The sequence below is a fragment of the Neophocaena asiaeorientalis genome, unplaced genomic scaffold (assembly GCF_003031525.2).
Source record: "Neophocaena asiaeorientalis asiaeorientalis breed wild unplaced genomic scaffold, Neophocaena_asiaeorientalis_V1.1 scaffold275, whole genome shotgun sequence".
In the NCBI taxonomy this organism is placed as follows: Eukaryota; Metazoa; Chordata; class Mammalia; order Artiodactyla; family Phocoenidae; genus Neophocaena; species Neophocaena asiaeorientalis.
Genome location: NW_020173679.1, coordinates 1,631,715 through 1,657,336, shown reverse-complemented (window position 1 = coordinate 1,657,336; position 25,622 = coordinate 1,631,715). Strand labels below are relative to the sequence as shown.

The following is a 25,622-nucleotide window of genomic DNA, read 5'->3' as shown; positions in this document are numbered from 1 at the left end:
CTAGACTTACATCCGAGCTGGAGGATGAGGCAGACCAGGGGAACCCTCCTTCAAATGCAGTTTTGCAGAAGCCGATGGGTAACAGATCAGAGTGGGCACGCGGAGGGCCCCCACCCCTTAGCTTCTGCTGAGCGCCCCCTAGAGAGCTTAAAAATCACGACTGGGTCAACTTCCTCATTCCACGCCACCACCCTTGTTGAAAATCACAAACAATTCATGTTTGTGGCAGAAAAAAAAAATACAGATGAGCAAAAGGGCAGTGGGAGTGGGGTGGAGCCAGGGATACACGGTGAGAACCCACTTTTCTCTGAGGGAGATCCTCCTTCCGGGCAGCCCAATGCTGAAACACTTGGAGCCTCATTTCCTGACTGCCTCCTCTCATCTGCTTTGCTGTATCTTCCCTCTCCAGTAAAAGGAGGGCCGGGCCGCCCAGCCTGTGAGCCGAGAGGCCCTCCATCCCCCCAAGCCCCGCCCTCACGGGTACCTCCCGGCCCCCTCCCTGTGGACTCTGGTGCTCCCATAGGCACCCAGCCCCTCATCCGGGGAAGGGACTCCTCCCAGACGTGCCTATCCGAGGCCCAGCTGCCCAGCTGTAGTCTGCTGCTCGGAAGGAAACACAAATTAAATGTCAGCTGATTGTCTCTGCAGAGGAGGTATTAATTTAATGTGAACACTTAACCAGGGCAGCTGATTCCATTACAGGCGGGCAGTAACAGCCCGGGCAGGCCAGAGCACAGGCTGGGAGCTGGCGATGGGCCGGGCTGAGCAGCCACCATATCAGGTGTGCACCTCTCCCAGCATGCTGCCACCACGCGCGCACACACACGCACACACACGCGCGCGCACACACGCACACACAAACGTACACGGACTCGCTCTCAACCTGAAACACCAGGCGCCTCCAGGGATCCCAGCGGAGAGGTCTGTGCAAGGATACTCGGGGTGGGTGGGGGTCTAGAGTCCATGGGGAAGTACCCAGTGGGGGAGAGGGTTCTGGGCGAGGGGGCAGGAGATCCTGTTTCAAGTCCTGGCTCTGTTGCTAATTCACTGCACGACCCCAGCAAGACCCTTCCCCGCCTGGGCCTCAGTCTTCCCATCTGTAATATGATCTCTAAAAGTCCCTCTGGATATGATGTGCAGACCCTGGATGTGGCCCTTCCTTGGAGCCCAAAAGAGGAGACAGCCTCAGGGATGTCACCGCCATCCAGAGATACCCTGGGTGACAGCATCAGGCCGCTGGCCCCTGCCCTCATCACCAGTGACCAGCAAGCAGGGGCTGGGATGGCAGCACGCACTGATTCAGCGTTTGTCCACTCACTCATTCCATGATTGGTTCTGCAGCACTTGCCACGAGCTGCTCAGGCCTGACAGAATCAAAGGCTACAGGAGTCTCCACCGGCCCCACTGAGAAGGGCAGCAAACTGAGAAAGCCATCTGCCACTGTGTGGTCCCCGGAAGGTCTGCTTACCACTAGCTAGAAACCTCAATTTCCTCCTCTGTGAAATGGGGGTAGCAATCCTACCTTGTAGGGCTCACGGACATTAAACGAGCTCGAGCGAAGGTACACAGGTGCCCTTGCTGGACGGCCATTCTCATCACTGGCGTTGCCCTGCCTACGCCTGTCTGGGGGAGGCAGGGACAGGTGGGTGCGTAAGGCCCGGACCACCTAAGCAGGGACACTTCTCCATCCCGCCCTGACCCTCTGGGGATCTAGAAGCAACTGAGAGAGGTGGCGAATGAATTTTCCCAGCAAGTTGGTGATCGCAAGCCTGGCCAATGGACAGCGGTGCTGAGCTGCGTGGGGTCATCCTCACTCTCCCTACCTGTTTCAGTGACCACGGGTACCCTTTACAGGGCAGCTGGCTGGCCTCTGGGGCTCTCCGCAGGGAGCCACCAGGCCTTTAGAGAGGAGGGAGGGAGAGACTGGCAAGCCTGTCCCTGGACCGCATTCCCCGGACCCACACCCCCTCAGGCAACGAGGCAGCCTGCGTTGTGCAGGCAGCCCTGTATCTGGTCCTGTCTCTGCCCCTAACTTGCTGTGCGACCTTGGGCAAGTCCCTTCCCCTCCTCTAGCATCACTTTCCCATTCTTAATGCAATGGTGTCAAACTGGATACATTCGAAGGGCCCACCCAGCCAGGCCAGAAAATAATTTCCACAGTGCCTGGACAAACACCCCAGGCTGACGGCAAAGCTCTCTGATAAACTACAGAGTGTCAAAGCCAGCTGGGACATCAGCCTTTGGGTTCAAACCAGTGTGTGTAGTGGAGGGATGGGCAGGGGCTCTGGAGCCACAAGGTCCTGGGGTCAAACCCCAGCTTTACATCTTGTAGCTCTGTGACCTGGTGCAAGCTGCCAACCCTCTCTGAGCCTCAGTAAGACCACCCATGTCACAGGGTTTTTTGCAAATAGTCAGTGGACTCGTGTATGACAGGTGCAGTCAGTGACATCATTCTCACCCCCGTGACCTCCCAACGGCAGATGGTCAGAGACACTGGGAGAATGGTCCTGGACCACACTGCAAGTGACAGGGCCAGACCTGAACCCAGGACTGGCTGACCCCACAGCCTCTATGCTGCCATAACCATCATGTTGATGATGATGATGGGAAAGATCTAGATGCCACCATCACCTGGCTGGGGGCCCAGGGGCACAGGGGGCTGGGGGTGGCCAAGGGAGCCAGATGCTGACACCACCGATTCCACTGCCAGCGAAACCCAGCAAGTGTCCTGCTTCTGCCCGCCATGCCCCCACACGTGCCCCAAGAATGAATGGGCAAGTGCTCAGGCTTTGAAGTCTGTCCTGACAAGGGCTGCCATGACAGCAGATGAGACTGAGGCAGGAGGGGTCCCTCCAGCCAGAGCCCAGCTGTTCTCATGGGGCCACCCCAGCAGGCACAAGGCATTGAAGGCCATTCTCCCAGGCCGACAGGTGCCCCTGGTCACCTGTCCCACTGCCAATCCGAGGTTCCAGCTGTTTACACCAGTCTTCCATTCCAGTTACCCAGTGTCCATACCTGCCCAGGTGCATAGCATCACTCCCACTTTGGTGTCATTTATTGAAAGCCCCTTTGGAGACCCGGCAGCTCCGTGGATGCCGGTAACCCAGAACTCTGGGTGGGGAGGGGGGAGGGTTAGGTTGCTGTCCTTCCAGTGCTTCTGTCTAGAAACCACACCCAAGTGGGCACTGTCCCCCACCAAGCAGGCCGCTCCGAGAAGGAAAGTGGCTCAATGAGCAATCTCATGGTGAGGAGGAATCTGTGTCCCAAAGTGCAGGCCACCGTGAAGTTTCTGGGGCACCATTTCCAACCTCTCCTAGGCTTGCGACACCTTCATCACCTCCTCCAGGAAGCCCTTCAGGACTTCCCCAGGATGAGTCACTACATCCATCCTAGTATTTCCAGCCCCAGCACATGCCTTCCTCACGGCATGCAGGTGCTGTTAAATATTCACTTCTCTGCCTCTCTCATCAGACTCTGCTCTCCTGGAGAAAGGGAGGACTTGCTTTCGCTGTAAAATGCTTATTTTGTGCTAGTCTAGTCACTTTACTCCGACCATAGCTCTGTGAACCAGGCGTTATCCTTCCCACTTTACGGGTGAGAAAACTGAGGCCCAGGTGAAATGACTTGCTCCAGGCCCAGGTCCACCTGACTCCCATGTCTGAGCAGCCTCGCAGTAGTCAGAGCATCTCATCGGTTCCATAAACCGCGCTGCCTACCATGCCTCCCAGTACGCTGCTCAGGAAACACCCCCAAATTACCCTGCCAGGGTCAGCACCGATGTGTACCCCTGGGTCACAGTCACTGACTTGGAAGAGAGCCGCTTAGCCAGGCATTTGCTTTGCCTGTTTACTCACTTCCTGGGCCCCAGAACCCAGGTGGAGAAAGGCCCTAGCGTTCCACCTCCACTGGCCAAGACACACCTGCCCACAGCCCTGCCACCCGTCCCACCCCTACGTGGCTGCGGCAAAGCACTGAACCTCCTGTGCTCCTGATTCCCATCTTTAAGGTGGGGGCCAGTGGAAGCACCTGCCTCGTGGGGCTGGTGTATTAAATGAGTCAGCACCCGCTGTGCACTTAGCACAGAGCTCAGCTCCTAGTAACGCGCAATAGATGGACGCTGGTTAGCCACGGAACGTGGTCTTTATGTTGTCTCTCCTGCCATGGAGGATGGGCAGCTCAGCTTGCGGGGGCAGCTCTGCTGAGTGGATGGTCAGGGCCGCAGGCACCAGGCAGCATCCCCGGGTACCAAACCAGACTCCCTGCTCTCAACGCCTGGTGACACATGGGGCCGTCAAACAAGTCTTTGGAGGCCTGTCTCACCTCAGGAGGATGTCTCACCCCCCTCGTGTCCAATCCAGCGCCACATTCCAGCGCTGGCATAAGAGCCGGCACCGAGGACGCCCCAGTGAGTGAGTGTGGGGTGTTTCTGGGATGCCCAGCCCAGCAGCCTCAGGGTCCACCGCAGCCCAACCCCTCTGGCTGTTGGCTTAGATTCTATCTTCTTTCTCCCACGACAGATTCAACAAACATTTCCCAAGTGCCCACTTAGAAGCACAGGACTGAATCAAGAACACTCTCCTCCCACTGCGAGAGGGACAGCGAGCGCCGGGGCTTTCCCCAGGCAGGACCTCTGCCCCATCTCCCAGCCTCCGGTCCTCAATCCCCCAACTCAACAGGGCTAGAAGCTCTGGGCACCGCTGCCTCGTGCCCTGGAAGTGGGGATGGGAGGGGGTGCTCATCCCAGGCTCTTGGAGGGGAAGGCATCTTTGCTCTGCTCATCAGTGAAGGGGCCTCATCCGAGTTGCCCCTGCCCAAGGTACCCAGGGCAGGAGGGAGGAAAGCAAGCAGTCTCCACCATGACACTGAAAACAGTGGCTGCCTGCAGAGGGAGAGCCTTGTGGCTGGGGACAGGGTGGGAGGGAGACTCGTCACTCTGTCCCCTTCTGTACCATTTTCTAAATTGTAGTAAAATTCTCATAATATAAAATTTGTCATTTTAACCATTTTTAAGGGTACAGTTCAGTGGCATTAAGTACGTTTACACTGTTATGGAAACCCCACCCATCTCCAGAACTCTTCATCTTGCAAAGCTGAAACTCTGTCCCCGTTAAACAGTAACTTCCCATTCCCCCTCCCCGCCAGCCCCTGGCAACCACCATTCTATATACTTTCTGTCTCCAGGAATCTGACTACTCTGGGCTCCTCATATAAGTGAAATCATACAGTACTTGTCTTTTTGTGACCGGCTTATCGGTCACACTTAGCATAAGGTCCCCAAGGTTCATCCATGTTGTAGCATGCATCCAAATTTCTTCTGTATCGTTTAAATTTCGAATCACGTAATGTATCTCCTAGTCAAAAAGACCAAAGCCATTAAGACAAAAATACCCATTCGTTTTCCCCTTATTTTAAATTGCCTGAGTATTTTACGATTACACAAGAAACAGAAAAAAAAAAAATCAGGTAAGCCAAACAAACAAAAAAAGAATTGAAAAACCCACCCAATCCTCCGTCCCTGAGAGAATCGCCATTAACACTGGCTGCACATCCTTCCCAATGCTTTCTTATGAGATTTTTTGTTCTCGTGTGAGATCTTTTAATAGTGAAAGTGGGATCAGACCGTGTGCGATTTTCAAGTGTGCTTTTCCCACTTAACAACACATAGCAAGCACCCTTCCCAGCAGGTGATACAGCGGGTGGCCGTGGCACCACTGACCTAATGGGTCCTGCAGTGTCATTCCCAAGTCCTGGCAATCTAATCAACACTGTAAGAGGACCTTAGTACATACATATCTGCATATTTGTCTAGTTACCTCCATGGAGTGGGTTGCTGTCTCAAGGGTATGGACATGGAAAAGTCTTCTGTGAACCTCAAAAGCTCTGGATGTGACAAAGCTGTACTCTCATGGGGCTCAGCAGCCGCCCAGCGAGCCAAGGAAAAGCAGGGTCCCTGGGTCCTGACTCCAGCTCAGCAGCAACACTGTTTTGTGCCTCAGTTTCCCCATTAGTCAAAAGGCTGCCTTTCCCATGGGTGGAGGAAGACCCCACCATAAATACTGTCCTTCCTCGCCCTCATTGGGTGGCACTCTGCCTTCTCCAAGGAGCAAGGGCTGTGCGATCAGGCTTATATGAGAAATGGGCCCCGTCACCTCTCTTCCAAAAGGGTAGACATTCCCACCTGGTGTGTGATGAGCCCCGGAGCAAGTGGCCACGTGCTAGGGTAGGGCAAGATAAAACAGTGTCCCCTAGGGCACCTCCAGCCCGGCCTGACAAGCTGCATCGCACCTCCAAGCCTTTGCCTGTGCTGTATACTCTGCCTGGAAGGCTCCCTCTACATGCCACTTTGTCATTTCTTTCTCTGAAGCTTTTTCTGAAGCTTATGCCAACTTCAGGCCTCAGTTTGTATACCCCCTCCTCCAGGAAGCCTTCCCTGGCTCCTCAGTCAGGGTCAAACGCCCCTCTTCTGTACTCCAAAGGCACTGGTCATTTGCTACTGAGGTTACCTGTTCACCTGTTCGTTTCCTCTACTTAACTCAGCCCTTGTAAGATGAGACCCATCTCTGGCTCCCAGCTGCAACTCCAGAGTGCAGTATAGATCCTGGTACACAGTAGAAACTAAATAAATGTTCGCTGGATAAAGGGCCCATGGAATATCCCCTCCAGGGCCTTCCTTAGGAGACCCTATCTGGAGTCAGTGTAGCACCAACTCACTGTGTGGCCTTGGACATGACCTCCCTGCCCACCCCACCCCTCCCCGTCAGCCTCAGTTTCCCAGACAACCTCCACAGTCCCTGCCAGCTCTTCTAATCTCCTCCAACAATCCCCTTTCCTCACCTTGACACCCGCGCCTGCCACTCATGGGGCCCCCGATGGGCAGGTTAGTGCTCACAGCTCTCCGTCCCCAGGACTCAGCCTCTCTGCCCAGGCCTGGCCGAGCCCCCAGGGACCCTCCACCCAACCCCCATCCCTGGTGTCAGCAGCTCTCAGCCTCTGGGACTCCATCTCTTGTTCAAATCCAGAAGCCAGGAGGGGGTCTGGACACCAGGCCAAGAAACTGGAGGCCCAGGGGGTCTGTGCCCAGGAGGCTGGGGGAGCCCCACCCAAGGATATGTTTATAGCTTTGAGGAAAAACAGCAACTCCCAAGGCTATTTTGGAAAACTAATGTGCACTTTGGATCTCCCTGTTGTTTATTTCAAGTGACCTTGCCGTCCTGCAGGTAAATGCACGACACTGCGGGTCTGCAGCTCAACGCCATCTCCCCATCACAGCCATGTCACTCACTCCGAGCTAAGCACGCCTGGACCAATGAGGGGTCGGCAACCAAGCAGATCCCACCAGGCAAGGGTTGGCACACACTTCATCCTGGGTTTAAACCTCCCCAGGTCACCTCTCTGTGCCTCAGTCTCCTCACCTGTGAAATGGGGGAGAATGACCCCCCTCTTGGATTAAATGAGGATTGGCAAGTACATCAAGCTCCAGGCGTAATGGGGGGAAAAGAAAATCACAGAACATGAGCCCTCAGGACCTCAGAAGGGGATGCTCAGAAGCCCAGGCCATTTGTAAATGAGAAACCCGAAGCTCAGAGGGGTGAAGTGACGTGCCCAAGGTCACACAGCCAGGCAGCGGCAGAGCAGGGACTGCAACCCAGAGCCTGTATGTTTCTTGCCATGCCGCGGGGAGGGAGGACAGTCCTGAGCAATCACCAGGAAGGAAGGAGGGAAGAGTGACAAGGACCCCAGGAACCAATTACATGTGCAGCTGGTGCAACAAGGGATGGGTCATGGCAGCTACCACCTGCATGTGGAGCGCCATCAGTGTCGTAACTGGCTGGGAAGGCTGCAGGCACAGCCGGGACAGGTAATTAGAATGCAGTCACCACACAAAGCAGGATTAGTGACTACACACAGCTCAAGGGGATGGACTCATGACTTAATACCAGCCTCCTGCCACCATGCAGCCCTGACATTCAACATGATGTGAACCAGTGGGAAGGGCACTTCACACACACACACACACACACACACACACACACACACACACAGCGCTCCTCCCATCCATCCACAGGGCTGGGGTACACCTTTAGAGGAGAGAGAGGTCAAAAATAGCAGACTCTCAGAGAACCTTCTGTGACAGTAACACCCCTGGCAGAGCACCTTATTGGAGCCTCTAGTTTCCTCACCCCCATTCTGCCAATGGGGAAACTGAGGCTCACAGAGGTAAGGCAACTTGTCCAGGTTCCCTAATCATAATAGTTAACAATATGAAATGTTAGGATGTGATAGGCACTATCAACTCATTTAATCCTCACAACAGCTTTATGAGGTAGGTGCTATTATTATGCCCATTTTACAGATGAGGAAACTGAGGCCCAGGGAAGTGAAGCAATGTGTGCAAGGTCACAGAGCTCAGAAGTGGTGGAGCCAGGACTTAAAGCCAGGCAGTCTGGCTCCAGAGCCCAAACTCATAACCACCGGACTCGCCTGCCTCTGCTCTCCATATGCAACAGCAGATGCTACAGTAGAACACAGGTCTCTCTGACCCCAAAGCCTAGGCTCCTTTTCTCTGTGCCAGGTGGCGTCATGATGGAGAAGGTCAGGGAGCGTGTACCTCAGTCTCCTGGGGGTCAGAATAGACCCCAAGTGGCATCACCTCCAAACTGTAAAAGCGAAGCACAGAGGCCCTACCCTGGGCCCCACTAGGCCCCAACAGAGGGGTTGCTGAAGTGAGGTTCTCCTAGGCCTGGCCCGGCCCCGAGGACCCTCAGATGGGCAGGGCTTCCTGCAGACACTAAAGATCCCCAAGCTGCCTGGATCCTGCCAGGCGCCCAGCCCAGGGGGAGGAGGCAGATGATTACCAATCCCAGCCCCGCCAAGGGACCAGCACAGATTCCCTTCTCAACTCAAACCCAATCGGGGCCTCTCTCCCCCTGAGACTTGGTCCTCCAGCCACACAACCCCTGGCCTGGACTCAGCAAGAAGCCAAAAAGGAGATGGTCCAAGACAGAGGGATGAGAAGGAGAAGCCTGGGGGAAGGGGTGAGGCCACTCACACGGCCCCACTGCTGCCTCTTCATCTCAAAAGATTTGTAAGTCAGAGAGAGAGACTCAGCCGTGGCCATGCCCCAGCTGGTGACCTGGTAAAAGTGACTTTAACCTCTCTGAGTCTCAGTTTCCTCATCTGTAAAATGGGATAACAGTACCTACCTCACTGGGTTGTGACGATTATACAAGATCATGAGTACCAAGCATCTCATGTTACTTTGCTCACCTTAGTGAGCAGATCCCACTTCCAGCTGCTGGGGCTAGGGGCTTGGTCCAGGGTCCAGGGTCCTGGGCTTGGCTGAGATGTGCCATTTTGCCCCTCAGAGGCTTCATTCTCTGCGCCCCTCTCCCCCACACTGAGACTGGGGTGCTGTCTGGTAGACTTGGATACCAAGTACCCAGCACATGCAGGCCCTCAACTGGTACTTATGCACCGGATGAATGGATGAGCTTGGGGGCTGAAGCCCCGGGGAGGAGCAGCTAGCAGGGCCTGGGTGCAAGTCCCGCTCTGCCTGTGTTCCAGCCTGTCCCGGGACCCATCTGCACAAGGAAGCTCTGACCATCCCTGGGAGCTCAGGCTCTCCCTCCACCAGCCACCCCCCTGGGCAGCCTGCCAGTGGTGGGCCCTTTCCCAACCTGCCTGGCCTCCTAGGGACAGACGGCTGGTCCACGCCCACCCCAGCAGGCCCACAAAGGGAGCAGGCAGCTTCCTCCTGGTGACTTTGCCTTGGGAGAGATGAAACTTGGTGTGACGTCTGCCAAGCCAGATGGCCTGGTTGGCCTGAGGGGCCAGGACACCAGCTGGGACTCCTGCCCCAGCACACAGAGCTGCTTAACCCATTCCTGCCCTAGCACGGGAGCTAGCATCCCCCTGGCAACTTAATTACTGTCGTAACACTCAGGCCTCCTGCCCTCCACCCTCAGAGGTGAGAGGCCTCCCAGGGGCCAAAAGGGAGTCAGCGAGGCAGTGGGGTGAGAGGGAACCACGGAGCATGTGGGAGTGGAGGAGGTGCCACTGCCCGGCTCTGAGGGGTGGCCTGGCCCGCCAGGAATCTGCCAACCCAGAGAGTGAGCGGGGTGGGTACTGGTTCCTGGCTGCGGAGAACAATGAAGCCAGCTGCCTCGCTTCCAGGACACCCATCTGGGGCAGTGACTGCCAGGTCTGAAGGCCACCAGCTACCTTTAGCAGGCTGGAAAACCCACTCCCCGACCCAAACCCCAGAAACAGCACTGCCCTGTGAAGGCTGTCTGAATGGCCTCAGACATGCTTGCTCAACCTCTCTGGGCCTCAGTTTCCCCATCAGGAAAGGTGGGGCCAGGGTGATCCCTGGGCTCCAGGGCCACTTCTGGCTCAGAGGGCTCCATGACTCCAGGAGAAGAAATGTACCTCCTCCCTGTGCCCCGCCCCCGGCTCCCCCAGGAACTTGTGGAATCCTAGAGGGACCAGCCAGATCCTTTCTACACAAAAAGCATGTCCCAACGAGAGCATGCATGAGTCAAGAGGAACTTCAGGCAGGAAGAAGGTAAGCTTCTGAGATTCAGTGGGGGACTGATGCTGCCTGGAGAACTCAGGAAGGGTCTTCACCAGGCAGTGCCCGCCCACTCCCCTACTCAATGGAAGGCTAAGCAAGGGGAAATGCAGCGTATGGGATTATGGCTAGAGACCAGGAAGCATTTCCCAATGGAAAAGCCTACAAGGATGCTAGAAGGCCCTGGAATGTCCTTCCCAGGCAGTAAAACCTTTAAGTGGGTTTTGCAGAGGTCCTACCCTCAAGGCGAGGGAGGAACAGATGACCTCTGGAGACCCTCTGGGGACAGCAAGCTGGAGTCCACAAGCAAAGCAGGGCCTCAGAGTCTCTGCACTCGGGTGCCCAGCCAACCTGACATTGCAAGTGGACAATGGTGTCATCGCAGGGTACAGCACAGCCAGGCCCAGCTCCAGCCTGGTGCCTGTACGCTGGTCCAACCAGGATCTCTGGATGTCTCTCAGGAGAGAGGCTGAAGAGGACTCCAGAAAAGCCCGAGAACACATCAAAATAGCCAAGGAAGGAAGGGCCAGGTGAGAGGGCTGCCAGCCAGGAGTGGAGCCGTCTGTCAGCACAGCAGAGATGCAAGAACATGGGGCTGGGATCCACAGACCTGGCTGTGAGTCCTAGGTTTTCCACCAACTTGCTGTGTAACCTTTAGCAAGTCACTACTCCTCTGAAAAGTGTGTGCTGGGGGAGAAATCAAACATCTCTAAGGACTCTTGCAAGTCTGATTTCACAGTCATTTGGCAAGCTCCCTAGGGATAGGAGTCTGCCTTTCCAGTCCATGCAGCATCATCCCCAGGGCCCAAGCATAGGGCCAAGCACAAGCCCCCTAAAAATGATGGATGGATGGGTGGATGGATGGATGAATAGGTGGATGAATGAATAGATGGATGGATGGATGAATGAATGATCAAGCAGAGTAATTCCTGAAAAAGAAGAGCAGAAGGTCCTAGGTGTCCCCTGGGATGATTCCTTACACTTGCCCTCAAGGGCTCCCTGGAATCACCTTTCCATGACTATAGACCTTCCAGCGTCCAGCCCCCTTCTCTAACTTGTGCTCACACCCACACACACATTCTTAAATATGCAACACATGCTCCAAGCACCGTGACCCAACATCCTGAGAAGAGAAGCCATGGATCCCATCAGCTATCTGCTCCAGCCTTCCCCTGGGGCGCCTCAACCTCCTGAAGCACCCTCCCAAAGCTGGGTTTGAAATGAGACTGGACAGTAACGGAACCCCGGTGACGATCTTTTAAGACCCAAGTTCACATGCCAGCTCTGCCACTTTCTGGCCATGACAAGTAACAAGTCATTTCACCTGCCGAGACTGTGTCCTCATCTGTACAGTGGGCATTAACCACAGCTACCCTTCAAGAGTCTTGCGAGGTTCAAGAGTCTTGTGCAGTTCAAAACATCCGTGAAGTTTTGAACAGCAACAGGCACATGGGATGTGCTCGGGGAACGGTGAGAGGAGTATAATGGAGTTAGGAGATCCTGGCTTCCTTCCTGGAGGAGGTGAGGGTGAGTGAAGCCTCCCAGAGTTTCTCTGCAATCCCTTCCACCTCACTTCCCACCTCGGGAGGGTGATATGCCTGGACTTAAACCCAGCAGAAGCTACAAAGCAGCCTTTGTCTCAGAGGCGAAACCCTAAACCAGCTGCCTTGACATCAACTCTGGAAAAACAATGCCAGGACAGCCTTCAACGTCCGTCACCTCTCTGCCAAGGTCTGGGAGCGGGTGCTTCACCCACAAGGCCTCGCAGCGATAGTCAGTGGGCTGGACAAGAACCCGGGAGCCATATTCCCATGGCCTTCAGGAAGAAGAGCTGCCCCGGTGATCCCTGAGGTGTAAGATAGGACTTGAACTCCTGTATCTCAGCCCAAGGGCCAGGGCCAGGAACATGCAGCCCATTCCTCAACCTGAAAGACTGAGCCTGGGAGTGTGGCCGGAATTATTCTGGAAGAGTCCACCAGATTCAGGTTCAAATCCCAGCTCTGCCCCGGCCTCACAGTGAGACCTCAGGCCAGGGATGGGTCCCAAGGCTGCCTCCGTATCCGCACAAGGATGCTGGGACTTAGGGGGCCCCTCCCCGGGGAGGCAGGGACACAGACAGACTCCCCATTCAAGACCGCTCTCCAGCAAGGCCACTGGAAGCCACAGGCTGCAGGTGACACACAGTGCTGGCCACAGCCTTGGATGCTAGGTCTTGCCCTACCAGTGATCCTGTTCTGACAGTCTGCTGGGGAGGACAGGGGATGCGACCTCCTCCTTGCCAGCCAAGCAGGCAGCTCTGCTGGGGAAAGGAAGTGCTCTGAACACAAAGGCCACTCTGCAGCTGGAACGGGGAGGGAAGAGGCAGTTCTCACTGTGTGGGGCCTTGGGGGCTGGTGAGGGCCAGGCTGGGACAGAAGGGACAGAGCAATAACAACTCAGGGGCCGGCACCCCACTTAGCCCTCGGCGTGCACCATCGCACTGAACCCTCTTTACTACCCGTGAGCTAAGGCTGTCATCCCCATTTTACACCCATCCCCGAGGTGGTGATGGGAACCCAGGCGATCTCACTCCAGGATCAGAGCTCCCACCCGAGTGAAGGCCCCGATCGCAGGCTGACAACGTAACCGAGGAAGAGTGAACAAATAATTTCTTTTTAATTCCCCATGGATGTATTACGCCTTAAGGCCCAGAAAGGAACAACCTACACGCTGGGGCTTCCCTGAACTCTGTCCGTAGCCTGGTGAGCTCTGACCCCAGTTTTCCCAACTTGAATAAGCCCTGATGTTTTAAACATCAACACTTTCTTTAAAGGCAAGTGTCAAACCAGTTGCAATGTAGTATCAAGACTTTCCATAGAAAACTGTGTACAGATCCAAACATACTATTTGTTAGGGCCCAGCCCCAGGCTGGAGACTCAAGAAACATGGTCTTTGTAAAGACTGGGGGATCAGCCTTTGTGGTTCACCCAACTCCCCACCGTGGGCAAAGTTCTCAGACCTCCAACTCCAGGGCTCACCCCAGAGAAAAGGGGATGGGAATGGCCCTCAGTGGGCCAGGCTCATCAACAACCCTGTGGGTCTCGTCATCCCATTTTATACAAGAGGAAACCAAGGCACAGAGAAATGCACAGCTGAGTACACGGCTGGCAGACAGGGACAGTAGGTCAGTCGGCCACTCAGTCAAGACGCCAACGCCAGGCCGATCTCAGGAAATTGCCTCTGGTTACGAGGAGACAAACCCAAGGTGACCTCAGGTGTCTCTTTTGTAGGCCAAGAGAGCCTCATCTGCAGCACTGAGGACCCGGATGTCTGGCCGAGGGGCACGGCTCAGTCTGTGTGGGCTCCACTTTGACAGGCTCCGAGGCCTCTTCACTCTACGTTCTCTGGCCTCTGCAAGTTTTCCAAAGCCCTCCTTAAAGGACCAGCAGCCTCCAGAAGGATCCCTTAGCCCAAGGGTTTCAAAGGAACTCTGTTTAGGGGACCTGGGTTCTAGCCCCTACTGTGCTGTGTGACCTCAAGGGAGCTGCTCTCCTTCTCTGGGCCTCAGTTTTCTCATCTGTAAAATGGTCATGGGTATGTGGGTGGGAGTAGAGAGAAAAAGATAAAACACTGAGGGACGGACTCTCAGAAGGTCTTCTTCAAAAGACACCAGGCACATTTAGTCATCTGGGATGACAGGGGAACGACGTCTCCTAGAAGCAGGGGGATAGATTAAATGACCTCAGAGAGAGCCTCAAACTCTGGGCCCACCAGGGGGTATGAGGAAGGCACAGGTGTGAGGGAGAAGGGGCAGGTGGGGCAGTCAGGCAGGAGAGGTAAGGTGAGCAGCTTAGCCTCCCCAGCTCACTCCCCGACCGCCGGTGTCTAATCACAGGCCGAGACCTTGATAGGGGCGGGGGAGGCTGAGGCCCCCATGACGGCATTGACCTCTAACCTGGCAGTTATCCCTCTCACCAGGCAACCTCCCCTGTCACCCAAACTGATGTCAAGACCCCAGGCCCATAGTACAAGGGGTCTGCCTTGGACAGAGGTGGGGTCCCGACTCCGGGGCCTCCAAGTCCACAGCGGGTAGAAAGAGGCTCTCAGCCCCATACTCACAGACACACGCGCACACCCACGGGCTCACGCACGGGCTCACAACGCCCCAGCAGCAAACAAAGAGCCCCCCACCAAGGCCTGGCATTGGGCGGAGGTGGGGGACAGAGACCCCCTCACAGCCCTCCCCTGCCTCCAGCCATAGGGAACAGAGACCAAAACAAGAAAGAAGGGAAAGAGGGAAAGGAGAGAGGAGGAGAGACAGCAAAACAGAGCAAAGAGAGCCAAGAAGGCCATGAGGAGGGAGGCAGGCCAGAAAGGCGGAGAAGAAAGAGCAGGCAGGCCAGGTTCTGGCTGTGTCCTGACTCCAGCCCGGGCCTGGGTTGTGCACCAGCATGGCAATCTCAGCTACAGGTCTTTGCACAAGCTGTTCTCTCTACCAGCAGCACCCTTCCCCCTTCTCTTCCACTCTTACTGGACCTTCAAAACACAACTCAGCTGATGTCTCCTCCAGGAAGCCTTCCTTGACTGGCCCTAAGCTGGCTCAGCTGTCTTCCAGAATCCCTGGATTTCAGGCACTACAGGGTCCCACCAGTGTCCCGCCTAGTGCTCCAAGGCTCTCTCTCTGGTCCAGTGTTCTGACTTTGCAACAAGCTTTCCCCACATCTATTCCAGTCTCAGTCTCCACCCACACCCTGCCCCCAGATGGCCTTCTGCCCATTAACCACAGCAGGCGGGGACAAAACGGGGGTGCCAGTGGGCCCCGGGAAGATGTACCGACTCTGCCCAGAGAGAGGCCTGTCTGCTGGGGAATTTCACAAGGTCCACTTAGACCCAGCTCTTCCCCTCCCCCTAGACGGCAAACAGGTGGCAGCGAGCCAAGAAACTCCTTAAATAACCCAAGTAATAAAAATGCCAATTAAGAGGGTGGAAGGCAGTGTCTCCACTGTGGGGGTGTCTCTCCGTCGCCCAGCAGATGAGCAGGGGCTGTGTGCACCTGTACATCCTGCAGTCAGAGCACGCAGGCCAGAGAGCGCTGAGCAAGCATCTCAGAGCCGCCCTGGAGACAGCCCCGACCCAGCACAGCCCAGGCCGGGGCCCCAGTGCCACCGGAGTGCCCCCTTGCTTCTCTCCCCAGGACCCCCAGTCTCACTGAAGAATCACCGTGGCACATATATACACTACTATGTATAAAATAGATAACTGATGAGAACCTACTGTATAGCTCAGGGAACTCTACTCAAGGCTCTGTGGTGACCTAAATGGGAAGGAAATCCAAAAAAGAGGGGATATATGTATACATATAGCTGATTCACTTCACTGTACAGTAGAAACTAACACAACATTGTAAAGCAACTATACTCCAATAAAAATTAATTTAAAAAATCATCACAGCAGCTGCCAGTGTCTGAGGGCCGTCACCTCAGTCCCTTTCTCATGCCACCCATGCAATATGCCTATCCATCCCCATTTTGCAGGTAAGGAAGCAAGGACTCTCTCAAGGTCACGGAGCTGATAAGCAGTGGAAACACTCTTGGACTCCTCTCTTCCCAGCTTCCAAGTTCCACACAAACGCTCTGCTCCGAGCTGTTTAGTTCCAAAGGTTTTTGTCCTTTGACTTGGGATCTAGGGGAGATGTGATATAAAGGCAAGGGGAGGACAAGACCTTTCATGGAACTTCAAGTAGCCCCAGGTTGCATGAGAAGTTGGAGAAGAAACAGCAGTGTGGGTGTGGCCCAGGGCTTCCGATCACTTAGTCACCATGGGCACAGCACTCAACAGTTTATAAGATGCTTCCACAGGCATCACTTCGTTTAATCTTCCAAACGGCCTCATGAGGCCAGATTTATTACCCCCATTACACAGAAGGGAAAACTGAGGCTCAGAGCAGGAAAGCTGCTTGCAATGCGCATGCCCCTTCCCGGGTACCACACAGGATAAAAGGTTGGATCTGGAGCCTGACTTCCTGGGTTTGAATCTTGGCTCGCCACTTCCTGTCTTGGCCCGGCTTCCCTCAATGTCTCTATGGCTCAGTTTCAGCATCTCTAAAATGGGCTAATGATAGTATCCAACTCATAGAGTTGTTATGAGGTCATATAAATTAAATATTTGTAAACTGCTTTGAGTGGAGCCTGGCAAAGGGTACATGGTCTATAAATATTTTTTAAATTAATTACTATTTATTGTACCTCTAGTATGCATAGGCACTATTTGGGCAGGTACTTGTCACGTGACACTGTCCCATTTGTCTGTGTCCCCAGACACCGAGCTCCTGAGGGCAGGGGCTGTGTCTGCTTCACCCCGGTGCCCAGCATGGGGCCTGGCACACGGTGGGTGCCCAGCCACCATCCAGAGAACAGAACCTTGGTTTCTCAGACACCCACATCCAGCAACCTCATCTTCCCCAACAAGAGGCACAGGATGACTGTATCAAGTTCCCTCTACCCTGGCAAAGTTCACAGCACCAACCGAAAGCAAAAGTCAGACCTGAGCCCAGGGTGGAGGCCAGCTTCCCTCTGGCCACCAGAATGTCCGCTGCTCTCTCCTGCTCGTCATCAGGCAGTGAGCCCCTGACCACTGCCCTGGGAGTGCTCAGGCGCTGGGCGTGAAAAGGAGCATTGAAACTTAGAGTCTGAGACCCACATCCAGTCCTGACTTTGCTGTGTGACTTGGGGCAAGTTAATTTTCCTCTCTGAGCCTCGGTTTCCATCGTGCAGGGTTGTCACAAGGTTTAAATCAGATCACAAGGAAAGTGCCTGACAGGTAACGATTAGTGTTCCTAGCTCGCCATCCCTTCCCCCACCCTCACCCCCAGGTCTCCCAGCCTAGCTTTGCCAACCCAGGAACTCCCCCTCCCCAGAGCTCAATCCTCAGAGATCAGGGGGGCTGGCCTGCCCTCTATGGCGGCCCAGGAGGCTCATCTGCCTGCGTTGCCAGTGATTCATTGGCTTCGCCAGAAATAATTACTCTAAAGTCACAGCAGGAAGTCTTCCCTGCATGGTGGCCACCTCCTGTTCCGCCACCCGCCCCGGCAATATTGTGACAGGTGCCGGGGAGACCCACACCTCAGCCTGCCTCTCGTCTGCTTCCTCCACCCTGTGCCAGCATCACCAGCCTCCAGGCCGCATGAGACGAAGCCAGCCTGCGTCTCTGCCAGGCAGAGCACTGAACTTGGGGTCTGGAGACCCAGGCTGGACTCGCTGGGAGATCTGGGGCAGAGTTCTTCACCCTTCTGAAACTCTCATCTGTAAAATGAACAGAATCAATCCTACCTCTTGGAATTGCTCTAATAATTAAATCTCACTTATTTAAAGAATTCATCACAGAGCTTAGCACGTAGTAGGTACTCAATTAATGGTGGCTATGAACCCACTATGATTTATTTTATTTTATTACTTTTTAAATTATTTTATCTTATTATTTATTTTTGGCTGTGTTGGGTCTTTCTTTGTTGCTGTGCACGGGCTTTCCCTAGTTGCGGTGCACAGGCTTGTTATCACGGTGGCTTCTCTTGTTGTGGAGCACGGGCTCTAGGCTCGCAGGGCTCCAGTAGTTTTGGCAAGCAGGCTCAGTAGTTGTGGCTCACAGGCTCTAGAGCACAGGCTCAGTAGTTGTGGCGCACGGGCTTAGTTGCTCCACGGCATGTGGGATCTTCCCGGACCAGGGATCGAACCCGTGTCCCCTGCACTGGCAGGCAGATTCTCAACCACTGCACCACCAGGGAAGCCCCTCAACTGATTCTTATAACACTGGGAAGCAGAACACATAAGAAAACGTATCCCCATTTTACAGAGCAACACATCAAGGTGCAAGAGATTAAATGGCATGCACAGAATGCAGATCACTCCAATAGAGTTATAGAGACAACAGTGTTCCTAGGGCACTGGGCGAGCCCATCTTCCCAGTGTCCCCACGCCCAGGTGGGCAACACCCTAGGCAAGCCAGGACCACGACCTGGACTCCACAGGGCTCTAACTGCCCCCTGCTACACCCCAGGGGGCTCAGCCAGGCCACAGGCCCTCAAGGGAACCTGAGGCATTTGCCAGATTTAGTATTGGGTGACAACTACTCTTGTACCAAGAACTAGAGCAAGAAACTACATCCTGCCCAGGAAGCCAAGCATGGGTGCCCACTGGGGTTGGGAGGGCACTGCCCTGGCAGGCAGGCGGCAGCATCAGAAATATTCACCAGCCTCCCACCTGGCCTGGAATCTTCTAAGCACCAGTCCTGCCAAGAGGTTTCACAACCCCCAGATGCTGCCAGCAAGGTCATGGACTACCCTCTCCCCAGGTTCAAGCCCCGTTCTTGACTTCTGCCCAACTCACAAAGCCAGCATTGCTCACCCCTTCTGCCCTGTGAAATCTGGCTGTGTAACTCTTGGAACTTCACCACCTACAATGTACTGTATCTCTGTGAGCCCATTTACTGCTCTCACAATGTTGGGACACAGATCTCAGCATCCCCCTTTTCCAGATGAGGAAACTGAGGCTCAGAGAGGCAAAGTGATAGCCCAAGCTCGTTCAGCTTTTAACTCCTGCACTGGCGGCCCAGCGTGTGGCACCAGGAGACAGGTATTCATTCAAACTTGTTGAACTGATGTGTCAGGACTGGAGCGCGTGTCTCCTGTCTCCAGGTCCAGACCCTGCTCTCCACAAGCTGTGAGTCCGCCGGATGTAGAGTCCATGCGTGTCAGTTATTGTGTCAACCCAGCCTCACTGGGGCCTACCAGCACGCAGCAGCCGGGCACAGAGCGCCCCTCACTGCACAAATACTTGCTCAGCATGGACTCTGCCCAGGCCCTGGATGGGTTCTCTGTGTACAAGGCGAAGAAGACAGACCCGGAACCGGCCCCCACAGAGCTTACAGTCAGTGGAGGGGGCAGATACATCCCAGGCAATTACAATTCAGGGTGTACGGTCCTGCGATGGGGAGGCAGTGGGTGCTCAGGAATGCCCAATGCAAGAAAGTCAGGGGAGAGCAACATATCCTGACCCTGAGGTTACAATAGGGCTGCCTCCTTCCCTGCCGTGGGCCTCCTGCCATCTATGACCTGGGAAATAAACGGAGCACCAACCCGGTTGAATCTCATCAACGTGATCGAAAGCCAGGACTCCACATGCAAAGTCCGCAGCCTCCGGTATCACTGACACATGGCATGGTTCAAATCAATTCCCTTGGAAGTCCATGCATCTCTTAGCGGCAAGGGATGTCTGAAAGTTCTGGGTCTACCCTTCTATGTCTTTCAAATACCGACACGTGTGGGGATGCAGCCACGGGCTCGGAGAGAGAGCCTGAGAGCGCTTGTGCGTGCGTGCGTGTGTGCGTGTGCGTGCGTGCGTGTGTGTCTGTGCGTGTGTGTATGTAAGCTGGTGGGGCCCAGGGGCCTGTATCTGGTGGCCAAGGCAAAAGCCCCGCCTCAAATTCCTGGGAGAAGGAATCTTCAGTGTCAGCTGTATCCCTGCTTCCTGCTTCCTGTTTCCTTTTCTTTTCTGGGACCTCATTCCCCTCCTTCTAGCATGAGGCTCTGAAAAGCCCTCCCAAATTTGTTCCCAAAGAGTCTGCCAGCCTAACCCAAGAGACTTGGAAAACAGAGTTGGGATGGGGGACGTCCCGGGAGCTTCATGTGCCTTAACACATGAGCTTATTTACTCCTTTCAGAGCCCTAGGGGAGTTATTCTCCCTCCTTTACAGAAAGCAGTGTCTCAGGCAGCTCAGAGAGGCCAAGCAATTGCCCATAGTCCCGCAGAGAGTGGCAGAACCGGGATTCAATCCCTTTTTCCACCATCCCAGGCTGCCTCCCAGGAAAATCAGAAATAAAGACTCCGTATCAGCAGCTTCGGAAACAATGGAAGTGGCAGGGAACGAAGCCCTCTGACCAGCTTTCCGGGGCAGTCTTGTGGCTTTGGGGCACTTAGGGGCCAGCACCCACCTGCTCAAGGGCCTCCCAGCATATGACGGGAAAAGGCAAGGGACGCTCCAGCTGGCTCACCCACCAGCCCTTTTTGGAGCCCTCCATTCGGGCCCAGCCGCTTCCGGCTCATGATCAGAAATAGCTGTGACAAAAGTCCCGCCTATCCCCGAAAGTGGCTTTTTAAAAAATGCTTAAAGGCAGACACATAAAAAGGTGGAGAGAATTCTGCCAAGCCCCAGTGGAAGGCAAATGATGCGGGCATCACCTCAGGGCAGAGAAGAAAGCTCTCAATGGCAGACAGAAGTTCTGCCTGGCTCGGCTTTGTGGGTCAGCTCCCTCTGGGCCTCAGTTTCCCCAACTCTAAAATGAAAGTATTTAGCTGAATCAGTGATTTCTTTCTTTCTTTTCTTCTAAACTGTAAAACCCTGGTTTCCAATCGAATCTCCCTCAGAATATTAATCTGAGAATCATGAAAGTGGAGCTGCTGTGTTTGATGTTGGCCGAATCCTAGGTGGTCAGCCCCCCGGACTGTCCCCAGAATCATCCCCAAGACACCCTCTTCTAGACTCCAGGGCTCCAAAGAGTCCACTTGCAAACCACTAGGCTAAATGATCACTGTGGTCATCCTGGCTCTCAAACAAAGCTCCAGGGAAAACAAACCAAGAACTTTCAGGCTGACTGGAGTCAGGGGCACAGACACTCAGCAACTTGCAAGGGGAGGCAACAAAACCAGCTGGTTCCAAACCACACGGGGCCTGAGGCAGGAGAGGGGGAGACCCGGAACAGAGAAAGGCCACACTGTCATCTCAGGAGGCAGAAAGAGCCGCCCTGAACTGGGCCCCTCCAAATCACAGACCGAAATGTAGAGCGAGCTGGCAGGGATCACCTAAAGGAACCCTGTTGTGTATAGGTAGGGGACCTAAGGCTCAGAGAGGGCAGGAATTGGCCTGAGGTCACACAGCACCTAATGGTAGAGCCAGACCTGGAGTCTGGGTCTCTAGGATGCCCATTTAGAAAACTCTCTGCCTGTCTAAAGTTTATCTAGTTTCAGTAGGAATCTCCCAGGGAAAGGCCCCCCAGCTTGCAAACTCAGAACAGGGTATTTTGGTGGCACTGCATGGTGACAGGGTAGAGATGTTTGTTTTGGTTTTCAAATCAATGCTTGACAACCTTGTCGGCTACAGTTTCAGTGACCACATTTCCCTCGTGGTAAAGAGCTCAGAGTTGATTGGACCAAAAGGAAACCAAAGCAGGAGTGATGGGGGCCAGGGCCCAGTCACCCCCAGGCCAGGGGCTCTGGTTTGGGTTGGTATTTCCAAAGCACAGATCCTGTAGCACTGACAGCACACAAGACGATGTGACGTAGCACACAGGTGACTTGTTACATTTACATTTTATTGACTATGTGTGTGAATGGATATACAAAATGTAGTCTACCCATACAGTGGAATATTATTCAGCATTATAAAGGAATGTACTGCTGATATAAGCTATAGCATGGATGGACTGCACAAGCGCCATCTAAGTGAAAGAAGCCGGACACAAAAGACTACATACTGTATGACTCCATTTATATGAAATGCCCAGCAAAGGCAAATCTATAGCAATAGGAAGCATATCAGCGGTGCCTGGTCTGGGGTGGGAACAGGGATTCACTGCAAAAGGGCAGAAGTGTTGCAAGTGTTCTAGAACTGGATTGTGTGGTTAGTTGCACAACTCAGTGGACTGGCTAAAAATCATTGAACTGTACACGTAAAATGGGAGAATTTTATGATATGTAAATTATACCCCATAAGGCTATATAAGATATTTTACGTAAGAAATAATATGGATGGTGGTACATGAATATGGCCACAGTTCATGGAGGTGGAACCCCAAAAGTCCCCAGCTTGGAGAACACTGAGCTACACAACCCAGGGTGCCCTTTGGAGACGCAGAATGAACATCTCCAAGGCTGCGAGTTCCACCAGGTGGACCAGAGGAAACCCTGGAAGCTTTCCTTTCCCGGCACAGGCTCCTTCTGTTGGCCACTGCTTGGGGATCCATGCTAGACATCCTGGAACGATCTGAAGCCTTCAGTGGCCAAGAGCCCAGGTAAACACCTTGGTCTCGTTCTCTTACGAACAGGAGATCAGAAGTGCGCAGGGAGTTCAAACTCAGATTTACATATTGTCCAGGCTGGGAAGACCCTTTGAGATCATCTACCCCAGTGGTTCTTAAGCTTTTCGAAAAGCTGATCATACGCCTGCCCTTTTCCCAAAAGAAAATTCTTATGATAAACCCAAATACAGAAACAAGTAAAAACAGAATGTTACTTGTATAAATTTATATTGTAGGCTCAATGATATAACAGTTACCTATTCTAAACTCAGTCCATGAGGTTGATGAGGCTATTTTGATCCATTAACATTTAGAACTGGGATTATGGATGACAGGTCCACCTTCGCTTTAATTCCATCTCTGGTTTTGGCTACAGAGTATTAAGAAAATCCTGACTCACACAGATTAGTAGCTACAAACGGGACCAGCTTTAAGCAGTTGCTTTGTAATCTCAGAGTACTCTTCTGACAAAGAGAAGGCAGGGGTAGGCTCTAACTTGAGGCCAAGTACTAACAAATCAATGTCAAGTAGACTTCCATGAGTTAACAGTAAGAACTTAAAAGTGACTGAGCACACTTTTATGACCATTTTAACATTTTTAAAATATTAACTTTTATTTAATATTCAAGGAACTTCCTAAGGTATCTCTGAGGCAGCCGGGGGCTTCAGGGACAGTTCTAGACCACCCTCCTCTCGCTTTTACAGATAGGGAAACTGAGGCTCAAAGACGGGAGTAAACTTGCATTGAAAAAATCCAACTTGAGCCCTGAATCAACTTCAGAAAAGATGCGTCTCCCCAGTTCACAAAAAAAAGGAAAAAAATGGGGAAAGAGAAGGTACACACTCACCCCAGAAGGGCGGGAAGAGAGACACCCACACTCCACCTGTCTCAGCAGCACCCATGTCACTCCAGGCCAGTGTCAGAAGCTGACATCACACCCCACACCCTGGGTGCAACTTGAACAGGGCATTGCTCAATGCCGACCCATCTCCCTCTAAGATTGGGCAGAGTTTTTTCATCTCCTTAGTAGCCAGGTCCCAAAAGCACACACACAATAAAGCAAACACAGCGCAAGCCTGGGGCATGACGACACAATCAACAGTGGCAGACAGAAGGGCCCATCCCTCCAAGTTTCACCATCGAGAGCAAGTGCCTGTTTCTCTGCCCCACCCCAAGGAAGCTGCCCACTAGGGGCAGAGAGGTGGCCTCCGCATGGCGAGGCACCAGGCCATTCTCAAGTCCTCAGCCCAGAAGAGTAGCTTGCTCCCCGCAGGGTCCAAGACCTACCCCCAAGAAGCCAGGCCCTGCATGAGAGACCTGAGACTCCAGGCAACTGCTCCCTGACAGCTTGACAGAGCTGATCATCTTTAATAATGTCAAGTTGATTACTGTATACCTTCCAAAAAGCATCACCAGCCTACTCACCCCTTGGGCAACTGTGGATGGATTTTATTATTCCCATTTCTCTGATAAGTAAACAGGCTTCCGAGTGGTTCTGTGACCACGTGGTTCAGCCAGTGGTTCTCACAGGCAGGTAATGGAGCTGGCACGTGAATCCCGCCCAGTGGCCAGCCTGCCAGTAGAGGAAAAGGAAGGAGACCCATGCCCAGCTCTCTGTGCTCATGTGAGCACTAGGACTCGAGGAATGGAGGAAAGATGCTTCTCAGTGCATCCTCCAAGCCCTGAAGTTCAGAGCCACAGCTCCCAATGCAGAGTTGCCCATGCCTGGGACAGCAGAGGGCCCTGCCCCTATCCAGGCCTGAGATGCTACAGACAGACCCCTCTACTCTTATCAGAAGGGCGATTTGACAATACTGTCAGCCAGGTTGCAGGCAGGAAGCAATGTCAGTTTCCCAGCTAGGGAATCTGGGCTGGGCAGGAAGGTGCTAGCCAGTTCAGCAGGCAGTCTGTGCCATACTCCAGCAGAGACAGTGGTCTGGGTCCATTCGGTGCCCAGTCTTCCAGCCTAAGGTTATCTCCTTCTGTGGGCCTTTAGGGCTGAGTTTGTTGGGGTCCAAAAAACCATGAGAATTGGGAGTGGGGAGAAGAGAGGTGAAGGTAGCTGTTTCTAAAAGCTCGTGGCCAGTCTGATGTAGGTCTGGTTATCCAGCCCAGCCAGCTGGACCTTACAGAGCTGGAGCAAGACAGCAGACCCTGGCCTCAGTGGAAAGATCCAACCATTCTTAAACACATGACTTTTTAATTCAAGGAACAAGAAGCCAGTGGATTACTTAAGAGTTATTTCTTTTCATCCATTGATAGAGGAGAGCCCACCTCCTACATCCTTGGGAAAATACCTAAGCTGGAAGACAGACTAGCCAGGTAGTATTTCACATCCTGGCTTCACCACCTATTAGCCAAGCCATCTTAGGCAAGTCACTTGCATCTCTGTGCCTCGGTTCTCTCATCTACAAAATGAGGATAAGAATGCCCCACACTTTGCGTTGCCATGAGGATTAGATGAGATCACGGAAAACACCAATGGTCACTATGTCACCTAGAAAACAATGTGCCTGGTCCAGTGACGGAGCGGAGGTGTCCTCCACCATAGTTAGCGCCCTCTCCCATTCTTGGAACTAGATAACTGAGTTTTCCAAGCGTGTGTAGGGCTTTCTGCAAATACAGCTTCCAGCCCACCTGCCAGGACCAGCTGCCGCCCCCGGCCCCTCCCGAACGCACACATTCCTTGGCCGCGGAGACAGGGAAGACCCCCCCGGCCGGGAGTGCGGGGGCAGGAGCGGGGCCCCACTCACCTCCGCTTGTACTCGTCGCGCTCGCGCTTCACCTTGGCCAGCACGTTGTAGAGCGCGCGGATCTCGGGCGTGATGGTGTCGATCTGCACGCCCACGCCGTCGGGGTGCACCCACGACACGCCGGGGCCTTGCACGGTCTCCACGCCGCCGCCGCCCGTGCGCCGCACCTGCGTGTAGCTCCAGATGGTCCCGGGCAGGCGGCCGTAGTGCTGCGGCTGCGAGCCGCCGCCGGGGGGCAGGCCGCCCAGAGCC

The 25,622-nt window shown here is 54.0% G+C and overlaps 1 protein-coding gene across 1 annotated transcript in view; it reads right to left on the bottom strand.

Annotated features, from left to right (window-relative positions):
• The window catches only part of IFFO2 (intermediate filament family orphan 2), a 44,950-nt gene that overhangs the window by 18,667 nt on the left and 661 nt on the right, over positions 1 to 25,622 (bottom strand). Inside the window, 1 exon segment of the mRNA XM_024749805.1 lies at positions 25,371 to 25,622. This exon segment is cut by the window's right edge and continues 96 nt beyond it. Coding sequence (XP_024605573.1) covers positions 25,371 to 25,622 — 252 coding nt within the window.